The sequence below is a fragment of the Salvelinus alpinus genome, chromosome 27 (genome assembly GCF_045679555.1).
Source record: "Salvelinus alpinus chromosome 27, SLU_Salpinus.1, whole genome shotgun sequence".
In the NCBI taxonomy this organism is placed as follows: domain Eukaryota; kingdom Metazoa; phylum Chordata; class Actinopteri; order Salmoniformes; family Salmonidae; genus Salvelinus; species Salvelinus alpinus.
Window position 1 is genome coordinate 21,802,731 of NC_092112.1, and position 17,551 is coordinate 21,820,281.

At 44.5% G+C, this 17,551-nt stretch overlaps 1 protein-coding gene across 5 annotated transcripts in view; it reads left to right on the forward strand.

Moving 5' to 3' along the window:
• Positions 1–17,551, forward strand: part of LOC139556177 (unconventional myosin-VI-like) — a 124,054-nt gene that overhangs the window by 38,638 nt on the left and 67,865 nt on the right. For all 5 annotated transcript variants that reach the window (XM_071369768.1, XM_071369771.1, XM_071369772.1 and 2 more), the window contains exons 7-11: positions 703–758; positions 852–949; positions 1,373–1,537; positions 4,378–4,458; positions 15,100–15,280. In XM_071369768.1, the coding sequence (XP_071225869.1) occupies positions 703–758; positions 852–949; positions 1,373–1,537; positions 4,378–4,458; positions 15,100–15,280 (581 nt within the window). The remainder of the gene's footprint in view (positions 1–702; positions 759–851; positions 950–1,372; positions 1,538–4,377; positions 4,459–15,099; positions 15,281–17,551) is intronic.

The window sequence follows — 17,551 nt, forward strand, 5'->3', positions numbered from 1 at the left end:
CGTAGTAGTTTTTTATGCCGGTTTTGGAGCAGTAGCTTCTTCCTTGCTGAGCGGCCTTTCAGGTTATGTCGATATAGGACTCGTTTTACTGGTCTACAACTCTTTCTGAGGTCTTGGCTGATTTCTTTTGATTTTCCCATGATGTCAAGCAAAGAGGCACTTAGTTTGAAGGTAGGCCTTGAAATGCATCCACAGGTACACCTCCAATTGACCCAAATGATGTCAATTAGTCTATCAGAAGCTTCTAAAGCCATGACATAATTTTCTGGAATTTTCCAAGTTTAAAGGCACAGTCAACTTAGTTTGTAAACTTCTGACCCATTGGAATTGAAATACAGTGAAATAATCTGTCTGTAAACAATTGTAGGAAAAATGACTTGTGTCATGCACAAAGGAGATGTCTTAACCGACTTGCCAAAACTACAGTTTGTTAACAAGAACAAGTGGTTGAAAAACTAGTTTTAATGACTCAAACCTAAGTGTATATAGACTTCTGACTTCAACTGTGTATATATATGTGTATTTTGTTTCATTACAGAGAACATTGGTAGACACATTTTGATGACTCAGCAAAATGTGTCAACCTCTAACAAAACAAAATATAAAATAAAAATTGTTTGTGGGGTCAACTACAACAACAGAGGCCATATGTAAAACTTTGAACTTCCCTTTTAACTCTGATGATTTCTTTCTGCGCTTTAGATACTTGACAACATCCTATGGAACAGGTCAAGATATTGATGAGAGAATAGTTGAAGGTAAATATTAATTTCACTTCCCAACAGCATGACCGAATACCACACAGTATGGATTTGTGTTTTAATTGCTTTTCTTCTTCATCAATCCCACAGCCAATCCCCTGCTAGAAGCTTTTGGAAACGCTAAAACTGTCAGGAATAACAACAGTAGTCGCTTTGGGAAGTTTGTAGAGATCCACTTCAACGAAAAGGTGCAGCAGCACCACTGTACAATAATTCACTATCAATGAAATCATCAGACAACAACACCGAAATAGTGATTTGACAATTCTTTAAAATACTTTGTCTGCTTTGGCTTGCCTCGAGTGCCAGATGGGTGGAGATTAGTTTTGAGACTTGTGTTGGTTCCATTGTACCAGGCAAGCTTAATAAAGCCCAGCTTAAAGTGATGCTCTAGACTCTAGAGCTTTTGTGTAATTTCAGCCAGTACTTTTGAGTAATATGTCATCCATTTCATGTCCTTATACAATTTTTCCCCAATTTTTTAAAAGATATTTTACAAATTTATGATTGCTTAAGAGCCCAGACTGCATCTTTAAATATTGAAAATTATTTCAAGTAATATTTGAACCCAGTTCTGATGCTAATTGAACATGTGTTGTTGTGTCACTTAGAATACTGTGGTGGGAGGCTTCGTGTCCCACTACCTGCTGGAGAAATCCAGGATCTGCCAGCAGAGCCAGGAGGAGAGGAACTACCACATCTTCTACCGGCTGTGTGCTGGAGCCTCCGAGGATATCAGGACCAAGTTCCACCTGGAATCACCAGACGCCTTCAGGGTGAGTGGGGCTTACGGGCCAGCCTTGTTCCCTGTGTCTTGTCCCTCCAGAGTGGATACATAACCAGGCTGGCGCTGTATTGCTCGGCTTGGTTCGTCTGTCGAAAAAGGTATAAACTTGTCTCGTCATTCTAAGGACACTGCGCTGTCCTATGCAGTCACTCAGTGCAACACAGGGCAGAGAAGTTCCTCTGATTATCGCAGTGCATCATTAATTATTAAGGAGGCTCACACTTTTTGGTGTTTCAGCTTAAGATAAAATGCTGCTATAAAAATGTCAAGTCATGATAGACATTTGCATGAATTGTTAATGTGGCTCAGAGACCACTAGATGGCACACTCAGCCATCGTTTAGACAGCCTATTTTCTTGGCATCAACTTCACAAATAAAACTATCCATCTCATTGTATTTTAAGGCAAGCCCATTCTGTTATAGTTAGCTGGCAGGTTTTTAGCTAAGTTGTAAAAACTCTCCTCCTGCTGTGTCCACTATTGAGTCCCTCTTTTAAACTTCCCTGTCTGGTCCCGCTCAGCCTCGGCCCCTTTCAGCCTATGGTCCCTTTCAGTCTATGGTCCCGCTCAGCCTCTGTTCCCTTTCAGTTTCTGGTCCCGCTCAGCCTCAGTCCCTTTCAGTTTCGGGTCCCGCTCAGCCTCGGTCTCTTTCAGTTTCGGGTCCCGCTCAGCCTCGGTCTCTTTCAGTTTCTGGTCCCGCTCAGCCTCGGTCCCTTTCAGTTTCTGGTCCCGCTCAGCCTCGGTCCCTTTCAGTTTCTGGTCCCGCTCAGCCTCAGTCCCTTTCAGTTTCTGGTCCCGCTCAGCCTCAGTCCCTTTCAGTTTCGGGTCCCGCTCAGCCTCGGTCTCTTTCAGTTTCTGGTCCCGCTCAGCCTCAGTCTCTTTCAGTGTCTGGTTCCGCTCCGCCTCAGTCTCTTTCAGTGTCTGGTCCCGCTCAGCCTCAGTCCCTTTCAGTGGCTGGTCCCTTTCAGTTTCTAGTCCCGCTCAGCCTCGGTCTCTTTCAGTTTCCAGTCCTGCTCAGCCTCGGTCTCTTTCAGTTTCTGGTCCCGCTCAGCCTCAGTCTCTTTCAGTGTCTGGTCCCGCTCAGCCTCAGTCCCTTTCAGTGGCTGGTCCCTTTCAGTTTCTAGTCCCGCTCAGCCTCGGTCTCTTTCAGTTTCCAGTCCTGCTCAGCCTCGGTCTCTTTCAGTTTCTGGTCCCGCTCAGCCTCGGTCTCTTTCAGTTTCTGGTCCCGCTCAGCCTCGGTCTCTTTTAGTTTCTGGTCCCGCTCGGCCTTGGTCCCTTTCAGTGTCTGGTCCCGCTCTGCCTCAGTCCCTTTCAGTTTCTGGTCCCGCTCAGCCTTGGTCCCTTTCAGTTTCTGGTCCCGCTCAGCCTCGGTCTCTTTCAGTGTCTGGTCCCGCTCTGCCTCAGTCCCTTTCAGTTTCTGGTCCTGCTCAGCCTCGGTCTCTTTCAGTGTCTGGTCCCGCTCAGCCTCAGTCTCTTTCAGTTTCTGGTCCCGCTCAGCCTCGGTCTCTTTCAGTTTCTGGTCCCGCTCGGCCTTGGTCCCTTTCAGTGTCTGGTCCCGCTCTGCCTCAGTCCCTTTCAGTTTCTGGTCCCGCTCAGCCTCGGTCCCTTTCAGTGTCTGGTCCCGCTTAGCCTCATTCCCTTTCAGTGTCTGGTCCCGCTCAGCCTCAGGAAGATGAGGTGCTTTGACTCCAGTTCTTGACAGCAATATCGTCCACTGTAATGGAGATAGACAAATTGATTGATGCATGGTTAATGGCAGTGACTTTTCTGCTGATATCCAATTCCACTTGGACATTACTATTGACCTTTGGAGATCCTGGCTCTCGGCAGACATTTTACAAGGGCTCAGGCACATCTTGCTAGAGGTGCAGATTAGAATATAGAATTAACAACAGCACCCATATAAATCAAGTGTCTTCTCTTTCACACCCAGTACAGATTTGCATCTAATGGATCCTGAATTGAAAATGGGTTTGAGCAGCTAGACAGGAAGGAAGTTGCAGTGAAAAGATAGGATTAACTAAGTCAAACGTCAATGCTGACATGAATATCATTTCAGCGGTAGGCTACATCTCCCCTCTCATATTTTCATAAATGTGTGTACTGTGTGGCCGTGCACTACCTCTTATTTCTATCTGTAACAGTGAAGCCATTCTTCAGGGCAGTAAGCAAGGCACTTCTGCCTGACCGAGCTACCTTCCTCTAATGGTCTCATCCATTTTTAACTTTTTTCCTGCTGATCTGGAAACAAAAAATTAGGTGGGGAGGGAGATACAGAATCCTCCCAAAGGCCTATCTCTGTAATGAAAACCTTTGTTCCGTTTCAGCTGAGAATACTCCTCTCGTACAAACAAGATAAGCCACCGGGTTCTGTTTTGTTTTTCTCTCCTACCCACCTGGGAAGTTGTCGTCGCGCTCATCATCAGGCCGTATCTCTAGTGACAGGCAGGAAGAGAGCAGGCTACTGAGAAGTCATTAAAAGTCGCACAAAAGCAATTACAGAGAGGGAGAAAAGTATTATGTGCCAAATATAAATTCTTTGCTGTGAACAATGGTGAATCCTCAAGAAACAAAAAATCAGTGTTAGAGTCCACACAGAGACAGTGATGTGGATATATTACTTTGCTTTGACTTTCGAAAGTCATCAAATTTGTCATATTGCAACTGGTCATGCATGGTGTCTGATGTGTTGACGATCATGTTAAACCATCCTGGACCAGAGTTGATGGGATATTCAATAGATGTTTTAGGTATTGTTAAAACTGTCATACTGCGGTATATTGATCCATGAAATCTGCTGCTGTTTACTGATTCTTGTCTATGTTGCAGTATTTGAACAGAGGATGCACTCGCTTCTTTGCAAACAAGGACACGGACAAACAGATCCTCCAGAACCGCAAGAGTCCAGAGGTACGGTACATATCTTAATCTCTCTCAACCCCCTCACTCTCCATCTCTCTCTCTCTCAACCCCCTCACTCTCCATCTCTCTCTCTCTCTCTCAACCCCCTCACTCTCCATCTCTCTCTCAACCCCCTCACTCTCCATCTCTCAACCCCCTCTCTCAACCCCCTCACTCTCCATCTCTCTCTCTCTCAACCCCCTCATCTCTCCATCTCTCTCTCTCTCAACCCCCTCACTCTCCATCTCTCCATCTCTCTCTCAACCCCCTCACTCTCCATCTCTCCATCTCTCTCTCAACCCCCTCACTCTCCATCTCTCTCTCTCTCTCTCAACCCCCTCACTCTCCATCTCTCTCTCTCTCTCTCAACCCCCTCACTCTCCATCTCTCTCTCTCTCTCTCAACCCCCTCACTCTCCATCTCTCCATCTCTCTCTCAACCCCTTCACTCTCCATCTCTCAACCCCCTCTCTCAACCCCCTCACTCACCATCTCTCTCTCTCTCCCTCAACCCCCTCACTCACCATCTCTCTCTCTCTCTCTCTCTCTCTCTCTCTCTCCCCTCAACCCCCTCACTTTCCATCTCTCTCAACCCCCTCTCTCAACCTCTCTCTCTCTCTCTCTCTCTCTCTCTCTCTCTCTCTCTCTCTCTCTCTCTCTCTCTCTCTCTCTCTCTCAACCCCCTCACTCTCCATCTCTCTCTCTCAACCCCCTCTCTCAACCCCCTCACTCACCATCTCTCAACCCCCTCTCTCAACCCCCTCACTCTCCATCTCTCTCAGCTACTCTCTCTCTCTCCCTCTCAACCCCCCTCTCTCTCTTTCTCAACCTCCTATCCGCTTTCTTTCCTCGTGCACATTATATATTGGTTGAATTGCATCTTCACTACTCCATGTATTCCAATATCCATGAAAACCACAGACGGAAACCCTCTCTCTTATCTGTAGTTTTTGGCCAGGATTCCCTTTGCTATCTAATGACAGACGGTTTCTCATCTCCAGAACTAATTGGAAATGCACTTAGGCACGACTCTGTCTGCGGAGAGAGTGAACAGAATGTACTTCTCTACCCCCCCACCTTTCTCCCTGTATCTGTCTCAGTGGCTTTTACCTTTACTTAATGGCTTGCTCAGTCAAAGGAGGATTGTTGTTTTGTCTTGGTCTGCAGATGCACTGATGCAGTGGCTTCTAGTAGTGACATGTTTTACTTAAAAAGTTTTAAAATTCCGACAAAGTAGCCTGACGTTTTATTTTCATTCTGGTCAGATTAAAACCTTTTGTATATTACCTATTGAAACATTGTTCTCTGAGATGTGATGCAGATAAGCAGCAAACATTTGAATTAGGAAAGGAGCCACTGACATGACCGTATGGATAGATGTAATGTACCACATCAATGAGAATTCTTTATCCTCCCAATGAAATTACTTCCTTTGCCTTCTCCCTTTTGATTAATTATGCATACAGCTGTAAGTACTCCAATATTGCAGCTGTGTGTATGGCACCCCTTCAGGACTCACCGTAATGAATTGTTATTGTTATGAAGAAATGACCTGGACAACACTATGCCTCTTTTTCTCTCCTCTTGAGGGACAGTGATGATTCATTTGTTCTGTGTAGGCTAGTTGGGGACATCAGAAGAAGTGTCTCTCTGAGTATGGACATTTTTAGTCAGATAACGTTTTTTTAGTAAAGGTAATAGTACCATTTAGGTTAAACGCATAGAAATATCAGTTTCTATTGTTAAAACTGGCAAGTAAGTGAAGAGATTCTGAGTACTTGTTGGGTTGAGTTTTCAGCGTATGTTTAACCTAAGCAGATGATATTCAGGTGAAGCTTTAGGTGGTGGGTATAGTACAGCTAGGTGATGCTTTTAGGTGGTGGGTACAGTACAGCTAGGTGATGCTTTTAGGTGGTGGGTATAGTACAGCTAGGTGATGCTTTAGGTGGTGGGTATAGTACAGCTAGGTGATGCTTTTAGGTGGTGGGTACAGTACAGCTAGGTGATGCTTTTAGGTGGTGGGTACAGTACAGCTAGGTGATGCTTTTAGGTGGTGGGTACAGTACAGCTAGGTGATGCTTTTAGGTGGTGGGTACAGTACAGCTAGGTGAAGCTTTAGGTGGTGGGTACAGTACAGCTAGGTGATGCTTTTAGGTGGTGGGTACAGTACAGCTAGGTGATGCTTTTAGGTGGTGGGTACAGTACAGCAAGGTGATGCTTTTAGGTGGTGGGTATAGTACAGCTAGGTGATGCTTTTAGGTGGTGGGTACAGTACAGCTAGGTGATGCTTTTAGGTGGTGGGTACAGTACAGCTAGGTGATGCTTTTAGGTGGTGGGTACAGTACAGCTAGGTGTTGCTTTTAGGTGGTGGGTACAGTACAGCTAGGTGATGCTTTTAGGTGGTGGGTATAGTACAGCTAGGTGATGCTTTTAGGTGGTGGGTATAGTACAGCTAGGTGATGCTTTTAGGTGGTGGGTACAGTACAGCTAGGTGATGCTTTTAGATGGTGGATACAGTACAGCTAGGTGATGCTTTTAGGTGGTGGGTACAGTACAGCTAGGTGATGCTTTTAGGTGGTGGGTACAGTACAGCTAGGTGATGCTTTTAGGTGGTGGGTACAGTACAGCTAGGTGATGCTTTTAGGTGGTGGGTACAGTACAGCTAGGTGAAGCTTTAGGTGGTGGGTACAGTACAGCTAGGTGATGCTTTTAGGTGGTGGGTACAGTACAGCAAGGTGATGCTTTTAGGTGGTGGGTATAGTACAGCTAGGTGATGCTTTTAGGTGGTGGGTACAGTACAGCTAGGTGATGCTTTTAGGTGGTGGGTACAGTACAGCTAGGTGATGCTTTTAGGTGGTGGGTACAGTACAGCTAGGTGTTGCTTTTAGGTGGTGGGTACAGTACAGCTAGGTGATGCTTTTAGGTGGTGGGTATAGTACAGCTAGGTGATGCTTTTAGGTGGTGGGTACAGTACAGCTAGGTGATGCTTTTAGGTGGTGGGTACAGTACAGCTAGGTGTTGCTTTTAGGTGGTGGGTACAGTACAGCTAGGTGTTGCTTTTAGGTGGTGGGTACAGTACAGCTAGGTGTTGCTTTTAGGTGGTGGGTACAGTACAGCTAGGTGTTGCTTTTAGGTGGTAGGTACAGTACAGCTAGGTGATGCTTTTAGGTGGTGGGTACAGTACAGCTAGGTGTTGCTTTTAGGTGGTAGGTACAGTACAGCTAGGTGTTGCTTTTAGGTGGTGGGTACAGTACAGCTAGGTGTTGCTTTTAGGTGGTAGGTACAGTACAGCTAGGTGTTGCTTTTAGGTGGTGGGTACAGTACAGCTAGGTGTTGCTTTTAGGTGGTGGGTACAGTACAGCTAGATGTTGGGTACAGTACAGCTAGGTGGTGGGTACAGTACAGCTAGGTGTTGCTTTTAGGTGGTGGGTACAGTACAGCTAGGTGTTGCTTTTAGGTGGTGGGTACAGTACAGCTAGGTGTTGCTTTTAGGTGGTAGGTACAGTACAGCTAGGTGATGCTTTTAGGTGATGGGTACAGTACAGCTAGGTGTTGCTTTTAGATGGTGGGTACAGTACAGCTAGGTGATGCTTTTAGGTGATGGGTACAGTACAGCTAGGTGATGCTTTTAGGTGATGGGTACAGTACAGCTAGGTGATGCTTTTAGGTGGTGGGTACAGTACAGCTAGGTGATGCTTTTAGGTGATGGGTACAGTACAGCTAGGTGATGCTTTTAGGTGGTGGGTACAGTACAGCTAGGTGATGCTTTTAGGTGGTGGGTACAGTACAGCTAGGTGATGCTTTTAGGTGATGGGTACAGTACAGCTAGGTGATGCTTTTAGGTGGTGGGTACAGTACAGCTAGGTGATGCTTTTAGATGATGGGTACAGTACAGCTAGGTTTTGCTTTTAGATGGTGGGTACAGTACAGCTAGGTGATGCTTTTAGGTGATGGGTACAGTACAGCTAGGTGTTGCTTTTAGATGGTGGATACAGTACAGCTAGGTGTTGCTTTTAGGTGGTGGGTACAGTACAGCTAGGTGTTGCTTTTAGGTGGTAGGTACAGTACAGCTAGGTGATGCTTTTAGGTGATGGGTACAGTACAGCTAGGTGTTGCTTTTAGATGGTGGGTACAGTACAGCTAGGTGTTGCTTTTAGGTGGTGGGTACAGTACAGCTAGGTGTTGCTTTTAGGTGGTGGGTACAGTACAGCTAGGTGTTGCTTTTAGATGGTAGGTACAGTACAGCTAGGTGTTGCTTTTAGGTGATGGGTACAGTACAGCTAGGTGTTGCTTTTAGGTAGTGGGTACAGTACAGCTAGGTGTTGCTTTTAGGTGGTAGGCACAGTACAGCTAGGTGTTGCTTTTAGGTGGTGGGTACAGTACAGCTAGGTGTTGCTTTTAGATGGTGGGTACAGTACAGCTAGGTGTTGCTTTTAGGTGGTGGGTACAGTACAGCTAGGTGTTGCTTTTAGGTGGTGGGTACAGTACAGCTAGGTGTTGCTTTTAGGTGGTGGGTACAGTACAGCTAGGTGTTGCTTTTAGGTGGTGGGTACAGTACAGCTAGGTGTTGCTTTTAGGTGGTGGGTACAGTACAGCTAGGTCTTGCATTGACCCTCTTTTCAAGGTTCACATTTGGACAAGGCAGGCTCCTGAGAGCCATGGATCGTATTACATGGTCATGGAGGATCATGCCTTTTGATCTCAGGAATCACCTGCTCATGATAAATGCTGTGTTTGGCCTTTTGGAGAGCATCGTGTTGTGATAAAATGATGAATAAGACCTTCATGCTTATTGCCAGTGCATATGATAAGCCCGTACTAGGGTTGCAAAACTCTGGTAACTTTCCCAGAAATCCAGATTTCAGTTTCCAGAAATCCTGGAAAATTGCCCGAATTTTGTAACCCTTGCCCATACATTGTTCCATACCATGTCGCCTGTCCCTTGTGTTGATCAAGGTTATATGTCTCTTTACATTGCTTCTCTATACAATTCAGGACAATCAGGTGATTTATGGATTTGGTGCTGTGACCAGGACTACTTCTTTTAGATTTTATTATGATGTGAATTTTGGGAAGATTTTTTTGTCTCAGGGTTCACATCAGTGCTGAGTGTTGTGGGGTTGCATGCTTTCTCTAAATGCATGATGTGGTTTTGCTCTGTAGTTTAGGGCTTGAGGTCAAAATTACAACATCTTTTGTGTCCACCAGAATGTCACAGTACAATGGTTTAACAGATCTTGGAGTAATTGTGTGTGTGTGTGTGTGTGTGTGTAAACTCAGGACCCTGTCTTTCAAAGATCATTTGTAAAAATCCTTATAACTTCACAGATATTCATTGTAAAGGGTTTAAACACTGTTTCCCATGCTTGTTCAATGAACCATAAACAATTAAAGAACATGCACCTGTGAAACGGACGTTAAGACACTAACAGCTTACAGACGGTAGGCAATTAAGGTCACAGTTATGAAATTCTTAGGACACTAAAGCGGCCTTTCTACTGACTCTGAAAAACACCAAAAGAAAGATGCCCAGGGTCCCTGCTCATCTGCGTGAACGTGCCTTAGGCATGCTGCAAGGAGGCATGAGGATGGCAGATGTGGCCAGGGCAATAAATTGAATGTCCGTAATGTGAGACTCCTAAGACGGCGCTACAGGGAGACAGGACGGACAGCTGATCGTCCTCGCAGTGTCAGACCACGTGTAACAACACCTGCACAGGATCGGTACATCTGAACATCACACCTGCGGGACAGGTACAGGATGGCAACAACAACTGCCCGAGTTACACCAGGAATGCACAATCCCTCCATCAGTGCTCAGACTGTCCGCAATAGGCTGAGAGAGGCTGGACTGAGGGCTTGTAGGCCTGTTGTAAGGCTGGTCCTCACCAGACATCACCAGCAACAACGTCGCCTATGGGCACAAACCCACCGTCGCTGGACCAGACAAGACTGGCAAAAAGTGCTCTTCACTGACGAGTTGCGGTTTTGTCTCACCAAGGGTGATGGTCGGATTCGGGTTTATCGTCGAAGGAATGAGCGTTACACCGAGTCCTGTACTCTGGAGCGGGATCGAGGTGGAGGGTCCGTCATGGTCTGGGGCGGTGTGTCACAGCATCATCAGACTGAGCTTGTTGTCATTGCAGGCGATCTCAATGCTGTGCGTTACAGGGAAGACATCCTCCCTCATGTGGTACCCTTCCTGCAGGCTCATCCTGACATGACCCTCCAGCATGACAATGCCACCAGCCATACTGCTCGTTCTGTGCATGATTTCCTGCAAGACAGGAATGTCAGTGTTCTGCCATGGCCAGCGAAGAGCCCGGATCTCAATCCTATTGAGCATATCTGGGACCTGTTGGATCGGAGGGTGATGGCTACGGCCATTCCCCCCCAGAAATGTTTGGGAACTGGCAAATCTGGTGCAGTCCATGAGGAGGAGATGCACTGCAGTACTTAATGCAGCTGGTGGCCACACCAGATACTGACTGTTACTTGAGATTTTGACCCCCCCCCCCTTTGTTCAGGGACACATTATTCCATTTATGTTAGTCACATGTCTGTGGAACTTGTTCAGTTTATGTCTCAGTTGTTGAATCTTATGTTCATACAAATATTTACACATGTTAAGTTTGCTGAAAATAAACGCAGTTGACAGTGAGAGGACGTTTATTTTTTTGCTGAGTTTATGTGTATGTATATATATATATATATATATATATATATATATATGTATGTATGTATATATTTAGTTGAAGTCGGAAGTTGACATACACTTAGGTTGGAGTCATTAAAACTAATTTTTCAACCACTCCACAAATTTCTTGTTAACAAACTATAGTTTTGGCAAGTCGGTTAGGACATCTACCTTGTGCATGACACAAGTAATTTTTCAAAAAAATTGTTTACTGACAAATTACTTTACTCACAATTCCAGTGGATCAGAAATTTACATACACTAAGTTGACTGTGCCTTTAAACAGCTTGAAAAATTCCAGAAAATGATGTCATGGCTTTAGAAGCTTCTGTTAGGCTAATTGACATCATTTGAGTCAATTGGAGGTGTACCTGTGGATGTATTTCAAGGCCTACCTTCAAACTCAGTGCCTCTTTGCTTGACATCATGGGGAAAATCAAAAGAAATCAACCGAGACCTCAGAAAACATTTTGTAGACCTCCAAAAGTCTGGTTCCTCCTTGGGAGCAATTTCCACATGCCTGAAGGTACCACGTCCATCTGTACAAACAATAGTACGCAAGTATAAACACCATGGGACCATGCAGCCGTCATACCGCTCAGAAAGGATACGCGTTATGTCTCCTGGAGATGAACGTACTTTGGTCCGAAAAGTGCAAATCAATCCCAGAACAACAGCAAAGGACATTGTGAAGATGCTGGAGGAAACCGGTACAAAAGTATCTATATCCACAGTAAAACGAGTACTATGCAAGGAAGAAGCCACTGCTCCAAAACCGCCATAAAAAAGCCAGACTATGCTATGCAACTGCACATGGGGACAAAGATCATACTTTTTGGAGAGATGTCCTCTGGTCTGATGAAACAAAAATAGAACTGTTTGGCAATAATGACCATCGTTATGTTTGGAGGAAAAAGGGGGAGGCTTGCAAGCCGAAGAACATCATCCCAACCGTGAATCACGGGGGTGGCAGCATCATGTTGTTGTGGTACTTTGCTTGCAGGAGGGCCTGGTGCACTTCACAAATTAGATGGCATCATGAGGGAGGAAAAGTAAGTGGATATTTTGAAGCAACATCTCAAGACATCAGTCAGGAAGTTAAAGCTTGGTCGTAAATGGGTCTTCCAAATGGACAATGACCCAAAGCATACTTCCAAAGTTGTGGAAAAATGCCGCAAGGACAACAAAGTTAAGGTATTGGGAGTGGCCATCACAAAGCCCTGACCTCAATCCCATAGAATATTTGTGGGCAGAACTGAAAAAGCGGGTGCGAGCAAGGAGGCCTACAAACCTGACTCAGTTACACCAGCTCTGTCAGGAGGAATGGGCCAAAGATTCACCCAATTTATTGTGGAAGGCTACCCGAAACATTTGACCCAAGTTAAACAATTTAAAGGCAATGCTACCAAATACTAATTGAGTGTATGTAAACTTCTGACCCACTGTAAATGTGATGAAAGAAATAAATGCTGAAATAAATCATTTTCTCTACTATTATTCTGACATTTCACATTCTTAAAATAAAGTGGTGATCCTAACTGACCTAAAACAGGGCATTTATACTCTGATTAAATGTCAGGAATTGTGAAAAACTTTGTTTAAATGTATTTGGCTAAGGTGTATGTAAACTTCAGACTTCAACTGTATATTATATACATACATACATACATACATACATACATACATACATACATACATACATACATACATACATACATACATACATACATACATACATACATACATACTGTACCAGTCAAAAGTTTGGACACACCTACTCATTCAAGTTTTTTTTTTTTTTTTTTTACTGTTTTTTACATTGTAGAATAAAAGTGAACACATCCACACATTGAAATAACACATATGGAATCATGTACAGTAGTAACCAATTTTTTTTAAACAAGTCAAAATATATATTATTTTGAGATTCTTCAAAGTAGGCACCCTTTGCCTTGATGACAGCTTTGCACATTCTTGGCATTCTCTCAACCAGCTTCATGAGGTAGTCACCTGGAATGCATTTCAATAAACAGGTGTGCCTTGTTAAAAGTACATTTTCTGAATTTCTTTCCTTCTTAATGCTTTTGAGCCAATCAGTTGTGTTGTGACAAGGTAGGGAGGGTATACAGAATATAGCCCTATTTGGTAAAAGACCAAATCCATATTATAGCAAGAACAATGCAAATAAGCAAAGAGAACTTTGAAAGTTTCTTCAAGTGCAGTCGCAAAAACCATCCAGGGCTATGATGAAACTGGCTCTCATGAGGACCGCCACAGGAAAGGAAGAGCCAGAGTTACCTCTGCTGCAGAGGATAAGTTCATTAGAGTTACCAGCCTCAGAAATTTCAGCCCAAATAAATGCTTCACATAGTTCAATTAACAGACACATGTCAATATAAACTGTTCAGAGGAGACTGCGTGAATCAGACCTTCATGGTCGAGTTGCTGCAAAGAAACCACTGCTAACGGACACCAATAATAAGAAGAGACTTGCTTGGGCCAAGAAACACGAGCAATGGACATTAGACCGGTGGAAATCTGTCCTCTGGTCTGATGAGTCCAAATGTGGCATTTTTGGTTCCAACTGCTATGTCTTTGTGAGATGCAGAGTAGGTGAACGGATGATCTCTGCATGTGTGGTTCCCACCGTGAAGCATGGAGGAAGAGGTGTGATGGTGTGGGGGTGCTTTGCTGGTGACACTCAGTGATTTTATTTAGAATTTAAGGCACACTTAACCAGCATGGCTGGTTTGCGCTTAGTGGGATTATCATTTGTTTTTCCACAGGACAATGATCCAAAACACACTTCCAGGCTGTGTAAGGGCTATTTGACAAAGAAGGAGGGTATTGGAGTGCTGCATCAGATGACCTGGCCTCCACAATCACCCGGCCTCAACCCAATTGAGATGGTTTGGGATGAGTTGGACCGCAGAGTGAAGGAAAAGCAGCCAACAAGTTCTCAGCATATGTGGGAACTCCGTCAAGACTGTTGGAAAAGCATTCCTCGTGAAGCTGGTTGAGAGAATGCCAAGAGTGTGCAAAGCTGTCATCAATGCAAAGGGTGGCTACTTTTGATTTGTTTAACATTTTTTTGGTTACTACATGATTCCATCTGTGTTATGTGTTAGAATGACATTTTTTGTCAAAAAAAAACTTGGGGTAGGCAAATAAAACTACCTGCGGGCCAAATAAGGCCAGTTGGGGAACCCTGCCTTAGGTTAGATTTCTCTACAGAGAAGAACAAACTGCTCCTCGTACCATGGTACTGTGACATTCTTCTTGTGTGGTTGGTTTTCCAGGTGTGTGATCCAACGCACTATCCCTGCTTCTCTTCCTACTGCAGCTAGTTGGAGATGTGATGTACCTCAGCTTTCATGCAGGTTTATTGTGCTAATTCTGTACAACAACAACACATGCATTATAGCTTGAAGTCCCAATGTTACATGTGAAGTATCAGCCCATGCCTCCGCTCAGATCCAAACAAACACTTTCACCAAGTCAAAGAAAACCTCAGTGAGGGAGACAGATGGTATTTTTACTTTATGGGTAATTAGAGAGGTTATTTTATTGATGTTAAGACACAGCCTTGACACAGCTTACTTTAAGCCTCCAATGCAAGCCTCCAATCTTTGAGACAGTACACCTTCTGTGAAGAGCGTGTAACCCTGGTCACTGACCCATCCTCTCCCCATGGTCTATTAGCACCTGAAATGCTGGGCTCCTGAAGCATTAAGGTTATAGAGAGAGGGGCTGCGTTCACACAGGCAGCCCAATTCTGATATTCTTTCCACTAATTGATCTTTTGGCCAATCACATCAGAACTTTTCACATCAGATATTGTTTTAGAGATGAACTGATTGGTCAAAAGAATTGGTCTGCCTGTCTTAACACAGCCAGGGTGGCCCCGGGTGAGGGTGACCACTGACCTGTCCTCTCCCCACTATGGTTCCTCAGCACCTGAAGGCTGGGCCCCTGAAGGACCCTCTGCTGGATGACCAGGGGGACTTCAACAGGATGTGCGGGGCCATGAAGAAGATCGGCCTGGATGATATGGAGAAGCTGGACCTGTTCAGGGTGGTGGCCGGGGTGCTGCACTTGGGCAACATCGACTTTGAGGAGGCAGGCAGCACATCAGGTAAGCGGGGTGACGGTCGGTCTCTGTCTGACTCTTTCTTTCTCGCACACTCACTGCTCAATATAGTTTCCATATCAGGTTAGCCAAGTTTTCTCTCTCTGTCGTGTGAATGTATATACATACATACATACATACATACATACATACATACATACATACATACATACATACATACTACTTACTCCTCTTTATAGTTTCAATATTTTTTGGCATACTTGTTTGCAAGTTTTCTTAAAGGGATACTTCAAGATTTTGCCAATGAAGCCCTATATCTACTTCCCCAGAGTCCGATGAACTTGTGGATACCCTTTTTGTGTGTGTCTCTGCAGTTTGAAGGAAGTTGCTAGATAGAGCAATTGCTAACGTGCATTGGCGCAATGACTGGAAGTCTATGGGTATCTGTTAGCATGCTAGTAGTTACCCATATACTTCCAGTCATTGTGCTAATGCTAGTAAGCAATTACGCTAGCTAGCAACTTCCTTCAAACTGCACACAGACACATAAAAATGGTATCCATGAGTTCATCTGACAAATCCCAAAGTATCCCTTTAACACATGGCTGGCTTATGAGATGTCTTGTCAGACTACATTACTTCAGAACACATACTGTTTGGTACGCCAACCAATAACAAAGACACAACTGTCTCTGTGAGTGCTGTGGCAATATGAGTAAAGCACCAGGGCACAGTACAGGAAGCATAAGGGATGCTGAGAAAGTGGTAGTTAAAAGTTTTTTGTCACAGAGCTGGAAGATACCTTGGCATTTTCTCATTGTGTGTTGTTGCATGAAGAAGTAATTTGTCTAGTCTACAGTGGCTTGCCAAAGTATTCACCCCCTTGGCATTTTTCCTATTTTTTTGTCTTGCAACATGGAATTAAAATAGATTTTTGGGCGGTTTGTATCATTTGATTTACACAACATGCGTACCACTTTGAAGATGCAAAATATATTTTATTGTGGAACAAACAATAAATAAGATTTAAAAAACGGAATACTTGAGCATGCATAGCTATTCACCCCCCCCCAAAGTCAAAACTTTGTTGAGCCACCTTTTGCAGTAATTACAACTGAAAGTCTCTTGGGGTATGTCTCTATAAGCTTGGCACATCTAGCCACTGGGATTTTTGCCCATTCTTCAAGGCAAAACTGCGCCAGTTCCTTCAAGTTAGATGGGTTCCACTGGTGTACAGCAATCTTTAAGTCATTCCACAGATTGGATTGAGGTCTGGGCTTTGACTAGGCCATTCCAATACATTTAAATGTTTCCCCTTAAAACACTTGAGTGTTGCTTTAGAGGTATGCTTGGGGTCATTGTCGTGCTGGAAGGTGAACCTCGGTCCCAGTCTCAAATCTCTGGAAGACTGTTATAGATTTCCCTCAAGAATTTCCCTGTATTTAGCGCCATCCATCATTCCTCCAATTCTGGCCAGTTTCCCAGTCCCTGCCGATGGAAAAACATCCCCACAGCATGATGCTGCCACCACCATCTTCACGTGGGGATGGGGTTCTCGGGGTGATGAGAGGTATTGGGTTTGCGCCAGACATAGCGTTCTCCTTGATGTCCAAAAAAGCTACATTTTAGTCTCATTTGATCAGAGTACCTTCTTCGTATGTTTTGGGAGTCTCCCACATGCCTTTTGGCAAACACCGAACATGTTTGCTTATTGTTTTCTTTAAGCAATGGCTTTTTTCCGACCACTCTTCCGTAAAGCCCAGCTCTGTGGAGTGTACAGCTTAAAGTGGTCCTATGGACAGCTACTCCAATCTCCGCTGTGGAGCTTTGCAGCTCCTTCAGGGTTATCTTTGGTCTCTTTTTTGCCCCTCTGATTAATGCCCTTCTTGCCTGGTCTGTGAGTTTTGGTGGGCGGCCCTCTCTTGGCAGGTTAGTTGTGGTGCCATATTCTTTCCATGTTTTAATAATGGATTTAATAGTGCTCCGTGGGATGTTCGAAAGTTTCAGATATACTTCTATACTTCACAACTTTGTCCCTGACCTGTTTGGAGAGCTCCTTGGTCTTCATGGTGCCACTTGCTTGGTGGTACCCCTTGCTTAGGGGTGTTGCAGACTCTGGGTCCTTTCAGAATAGGTGTATATATATACTGAGATCATGTGACAGATCATGTGACACTTAGATTGCACACAGGTGGACTTTATTTAACTAATTATGTGACTTCTGAAGGTAATTAGTTGCACCAGGTCTTATTTAGGGGCTTCATAGCAAAGGGGGTGAATACATATACACAAACCACTTTTCCTTTTATATACAGT